Source organism: Alternaria burnsii (genome assembly GCF_013036055.1).
Source record: "Alternaria burnsii strain CBS107.38 chromosome Unknown 730, whole genome shotgun sequence".
NCBI lineage: Eukaryota > Fungi > Ascomycota > Dothideomycetes > Pleosporales > Pleosporaceae > Alternaria > Alternaria burnsii.
Window position 1 is genome coordinate 708,007 of NW_024066110.1, and position 6,132 is coordinate 714,138.

At 52.5% G+C, this 6,132-nt stretch overlaps 2 protein-coding genes across 2 annotated transcripts; both read right to left on the reverse strand.

Annotated features, from left to right (window-relative positions):
• Positions 1-1,585: 1,585 nt before the first annotated feature.
• Positions 1,586-1,911, reverse strand: GT037_003651 (uncharacterized protein; the record flags this gene model as incomplete). Its single annotated transcript, XM_038928698.1, has 2 exons — positions 1,586-1,784; positions 1,862-1,911. 2 exons carry the CDS (start codon positions 1,909-1,911, stop codon positions 1,586-1,588), a joined length of 249 nt encoding a protein of 82 aa, XP_038788405.1.
• A 975-nt stretch (positions 1,912-2,886) lies between these two features.
• On the reverse strand, positions 2,887-5,948 carry GT037_003652 (aip3-domain-containing protein; the record flags this gene model as incomplete). Its single annotated transcript, XM_038928699.1, has 2 exons — positions 2,887-5,735; positions 5,789-5,948. 2 exons carry the CDS (start codon positions 5,946-5,948, stop codon positions 2,887-2,889), a joined length of 3,009 nt encoding a protein of 1,002 aa, XP_038788406.1.
• Positions 5,949-6,132: the final 184 nt, after the last annotated feature.

A 6,132-nucleotide genomic window follows, 5' to 3' on the forward strand; every position in this document is an offset into this window, starting at 1 on the left:
ACGATATCTGCCCTAAGCATCTTTAATCAAAAATCTCAAACTCCCTTCATATGCTAAACGGAATATACAGGAGCCCCTCCGCAAAAGCAAGCCAAACGTCGAGATTTGGGCTTTCCTTCCCCTCCGAGCTCGGATATGAACTTCTCTGAACGCCCCGACTGTGCGAGCAAGATAACCTTGACGACTTTGCCTCAACTCGGGCCCACGGCCACAAAGTTATCAAGCGAGTTCTGCCGAGTCGGTGGTGAAGAGAATAAGGAGCCTAGTCTGCGACACTTGCGAGGGGTTCCGACACTTCAGAGATCCCGCCGGCGTAGCATATGAAGTAAGTCCTTGGGGCCGTTTGCTTACTGTGTACATGTTTTGTCTCGCGCGGGGTTTTTGGCTTCGGCTGTTTCCCCGTAAAAAAAAACCGGGAGCCAAAACCCTACTCTTACCTCCCCGAGTCACGTCGTCAGCTCACACTGATTGGCGTGCGGTGGCTCCTGGAAACTAGTGTGGCTTGTACACCTAGGCTGACAAGAGGGGTGATGTTTGTGTTTTATGGGTCGACTGTGAGTCGGCATAGAGCTATCTCAAAGACTCTTGCCATCAGCTGACACTGGGTACTTGAATTTTTGCTACTGGTGGTTTCACGACAACAGTAGGCAATCATTTCTCGCTTCGCTACTAAAACGAACAGCGTTCAATCAGCTTTTCCGGCACGACTAAATACCGACTGGATACGTACAGTGGAAGAGGCATGGATTCAGAAAAAGGCTCGCAGTCTCTCACGGTATCAACTCTAGATCATTACAAATTCACACTCATTTTCACTCACGTCTTCTCTAACTCTCCTCTTGTATCCATCTTCTGCTACCACCACACACCACGCCTTGATCCCTCCTCAACCTCAAACCCAACCCTCACTCACGAACTACAACCTTGATGCCCCACCAGCACTTCATTCTCCCCCTCACCTGCGCAACGCCCAACTCTACTTCCGCGATCCTAAAACACATTCTCATTCCCACACCGAAGCTCTCTCGTCCACTCTATACCCTCTTCCCCGTCCTCGCTCGTAACAGCCGTGTGTCCGACTTCTCCCACTTGAAAGAGAAAAAACCTGGCCACGCATATTTTTGCGAACTGCATGTCTGGTCAGGAATTTTACTATCGTCAACTGAAAGATCTTACCTCGCTACCCACTCCACTTCTAGTCCAGGAACGACTTTCGAAATCTAGAACTCTGAGATCTTTGCAATGAGATGATGCCGATGTGTCCGAATGCACTGACCGATTCGTACCTTCCTTTGCTTCGGTGAACAAGTGCCTTGTATGTTCCCAAAATTGACACTGAGGTCATATGATAGCGGTGACGGAACCATTTTCTACCTTTTTATGATCTAAGAAAGCTCCCGCGGCAAAATGTCCATGCAGATAGATGAACCAGCATATCTCCTGACACACTAGATTTGAATAAGGACTTCATGCCACAATTGGAGAACAAGCATTTAGCGCTTCGAAGCTTTGTTAGGGCGTGATCGCTCTTCTCTATGACGATGCATTGCGATTCACTCCCTCACGTCTTAAGAGTTGCGAGCCACTAGTCGTAAATCTTCACGGACTTCCCACCCTTCAACACCAGCCTACCGTTCTTCTTCTTCTTTGAACTCTCTTCTTCAGCCGCCTCGAGCTTCTTGCGAGATTCTGCAATCTTTCTCTCATCAAATGCACCCTGAAGATCCTCGCTGTCTATGTAAGACTGTGCAAATGACCAAGCGTTATCATATACATTTAACTTGCTATGTACAGTCAGAGATAACGAGCAGGACTGCCCATGATAGTAATCACGGTGAGAGTGGCTGGCGACTTGATGTACTTATGTACGCACGAAGAACAAGATTTCAGGCGAGATGGTACGTGATCCATTGCATTACCATGGTGCTGGGTACCAACATCTCAACGTTCCAGCATCTCAGCATCCCTCACACTAATATACCCAACGCCACTATCGCTATGCATAATCTCGTACCACGACACAAACGCCTTACCAATGCTGCCATCAATAATTACATATTACAGATCCCATGGACTCCCAATGAGATAAGACCTGCCGGTTTGTGCGCTCCTTCATGAAGACGTAGAGCACATTGCTCACGATCTTCCCAATAACCCTGAAAACCAATTCGCAAGGTTCTTCCCACCCATACTGGGGGTAAATGAAAGTACGCTATCTGCATCTCTATCTCTGTCGCTGCCACTCTCCTGAAGACTGTCTGTACTGCTGCTTTCAGGCGTATGCGGATTGGCATCTAACGTCTTATGCGAGCCAGATTTGATCACCCTGGAAGAAACGTGTGGGAAGGTCATGCCGCGTGAGCGAGGCGACGATGCATCTAGGCTGAGCCTTCCTCGATCATCAAAGCTGCGGGAAGTTTTAGGTGTTCGGTGCGACTGAAAGGTTCTGGGCGTTCCACCTCGTGAGATTGAGAGTCGTGGCCCAAAGACCGAAGAGTGGATAGGGGAGGACGTATCCGTATCACACGATGTGAATGGCGATGTGATAGCTATTGGTATATTGCGATGGGTCCCAAACGTATTGCTTAGTAGCGTAGACGTCGGGACATGGTCTGTCTCGGATATTGAAGGGGTTTCATCGGCTCGTGCATCGTTGTTGACCACTCTAATGGTTGAAGTAAGAGGGCTGTCACTCTCCATAATTGTAGACGTCGTCGTCGCTATTGTTGGATCCAATCCCGTTGCCGCTGCAAGTTTGGTTTGCATCGACAAGGGAACACCGGCGGTCTTAACCCAAGGACGGACTGTGAACTGTCTTTTGGGAAGATCTAAGACGAAAGATCAGCTCAAACACAAAAGGAAAGGCTAAAAATAGATGGCAGGTGTCTAGGCAGCACCACCTTCGTCTGCCTTGGCCTCCTCTGGGTTTTCTGCTGGGGCTTCAGCCTCTCCATTCTGGCCTTCAGCACCGTCGCCGTTGGTCGCTGCCGCCGCCGCGGCAGCGGCTTCAGCCTCTCTCTGCTGTTTCTCCGCTTTGGCTCGTTGTCTTGCAGCTTCCCGCTCAAAGTTCTCCTTTCGCGCGCGCTCGTCTTTCGCTTTGCGGAGGCGCTCTGCCTCCTCGACGCCGCCACTCTTCTTGAGCTTGCCCTCCTCGACAAAGTTTCCAAGCTCGCGCTTGAACTCATCATCGTTCCTAGTCTCAAGATCACGCTGTCGCGCCTTCTCAGCCCGCTCAATGGCCTCAAGCCTGCCTTCGTGGTTCGGCTGCAGGGCTTTGACTTCGCCAAGCACACCATCTCTCGCCTGACGTGGGTCCACGGCTTTGTCAAGAGCAACCGCATTGAGCATGTTGCGGCCACTAGCGGAGCGCATCCCCTTTCCAGCCTCTTTCTCACTTTCAAGATTCTGCTGTTTGGTCGCCTGCTCAACCAGTTCAAGTGTTTGTGCTGCCTTTTCGAGATCGTCCTGCAAATCGGCCGCCAATTCTTCCTGCATGGTGAGCATGTCTCGCTCTTCGCATACAGTCTGTAATTCCTGTTCCCAGATCTTGGTCCAGAGGGGCTTCTCTTTAGCGAGGAGATCCTGCAATTTCTTGAGCTCTGCAGTAGCAGTCGAAAGATCCTTCGCAGTAGTCTCCAGCTGACGAGGAAGAGGTCGCACACCACGTAGGACCACGTCCTTTCTGAGATCCTCAACAAGATCCTGCAGGTCGTCCACCCTGTTAACAATCTTCTCTGAGTCGTCCTGCAGGGCCTTTTTCCCGGTGTTGATGTAAGCGCGACCGCTGTCTCCATCAAGCGAGGGCAAGGCAGCCTTTATAGCAGTCGATTTGACAGCACTAGCTTTTGTGCGTATCGTTGACATGCTAGCCTGTATGTCCGACACAAATGATGAATAGGTCTGTCGAACGACTGCCAGATCACGACGCAGCGACTGGACCTCGCTAAGTTGGGTGGCCGAAGTAACATTGTCAGGGGAAGGCGCGCCTATTGCAATAGGGCGAGAAGGAAGTAGTGCGGAGTTGCGAGCTGAAGAGAGAGGCGCCGCGGAAATCCCAGCGATCTCCTTCGTTGTTTGTTGTTGACGTTCGGCCACTCGTTGTATGGTTGCCTGCTGATCTTCGACTACTGTCTTTATGCTCTCAACAAGTTTGCTGAGTCCGCCAAACTTATCGTCGATGTGACTTTTTACTTCGTCGAGTTGTTCTACGTTTAGGACGAGCACGGATCTATCTTTGATGTCGTGGATATCCTCGAGCTCGTACCGTACGCCAGAAACAGGATCCTGGATGTGGATCTCGGGCAGATCGCCGTAACGGTGGGTATCCCAGGCAAACTTCTCGATGAAAGCAAGCTGTAGCCGAGCGGAGGAGAGCTCAGCACCGTCTGTGAAGACATATTTTTTGATTTTGCTTTTATATTGAAGGAATAAGGTAAGCTCTTTTCCTTGCTGAGGCGATTGCTCTGGGATGAACTGTGAAGGTTGTGGAGAAGGTGTCTTGGCTCTGTAAGAGCTGTTGCGGCTGGCTGTAGGTCTGGATGGTTCTTCTTTCACTGGCGATGCAGATCCAAGCTCAGCCGGCTCTGATAATGGACCGTTCAAAGTAGCACCTAGTGAAAGTTGATCGCTTTCCGGGAATCGTGGCTGTGCGAGCTTGTCGTCTGGTGTCTTTTGAACGGGACTGTCTTCGGGCCCATTCTCTCTAGGTGGTAGAATGCTCGGTGCGGTGCTCTGAGAACTTTCCTCGGATATGCGTCTTTCGTTGGGCTGATCGAAAGAAAACTTGGTTTCGACAGCGGGTCTCTGTTGCGTTAAACTCTGATTCGACCGCTGGCGGTTGTGCATCATGGATGCTCTCGTTCGAACTGCATTCATGGATTCGCGTACATCCCGTCCCCTATTCGGTATGGGCGAATTCTGCACTGGTGGAAGTGGAATGCCATTTGTTCCAAGATGCTTCTGGATCTGGTATGCTGAAAATCGGCGTGAAGCCCTGCGTTCAAGCTCACCACCTCTTTGCAATGCTGCCAGCGCATCTTCCTGTTTCGGTGGGGGTGGAGGTGGAGGGAAGTCGACAGGGTAGTTGGGTCGCGGAGGGTCGGGCGTCTTGGGCATGGCATCGTCTGCTGGATACGGAGCAACGACAGGCGTCTGCTGAGCAGTGCCGCTCGATATGGACGAGTCTGTAGAGAGCTGGCTTGCGGCGGTCGAGCGGTTCGCTTTCGGGTTCGAAGGGAGAGCATCGTACTTGCTTGGAGAGGCCCGCCCTCCAGCTACCGAAGATGAACGCGGTGGAAGATCGGGGCCCCCAAACGCTGGGCTGTCACCTCTCGAGGGGAGCCTTTGACTTGCTGATCTTGGCTGTTGATGTTCCTCAACCTCACCACTGCTCCCAACGCTGCCCTGGCGCGGGCTACCACCGCCGTTGAGAGAGCCGTCTCTTCCTGTGCGCTGCCGTAACCGCTGTTGCTTCTTCTTCAGGCCGTGGAGCAGGTTTATTATGATGTCTCGTATCCGCGGGAGGAAATTGTCGAGGCTGGCTTGCGATGCTTCCTGGCTCAGCGTCTCCTCTAGTATGCCACGCAGTAACTCGGGGACGTTTCCGAGGTCGTTGGTATCGACGCCGATTGCGTTGAAGGCGCGTGACGCGATGTTGAATTCATAGCCCAGACGCACGTAGACGTCGGAGACCTCGCTCTCGGTGGCTGTCCCGCGCGACCATAGCGTCAACGTCTCTGCAGCGTGTTAGCAGGTGTTGTATGCGGGGCTGCATGCGCCGTGGACGGACCGAGGAGCTGCTTTGTGGCGACGAGCAGATGTGTGACGGACTTTTCTATCTGCGAGAGCTGCTGCTGGGGCTGCATTTCATCGGTGGTCAGTGGCTGTTGTTTGGTGTTGGGCGCGGAGAGAGCGAGAGTGAGGGAGAGCCCATGTTGCTGCACGTACATTCTTGGGCGCACGGCGTGAAGACCCCTGAGACGAGCGGACAGAAGACGACTCCTCTGTCATGTTGCCGGATTGGTGTGGCGCAGGTGTGCGGCGTCAACAGCAGAGTGAAGGGCCGGACTGGGAGCGCGAAGGCACGACGACACTCTATCCCGGGCAGCAAGCAGTGTTGGCGACCACGTTGGG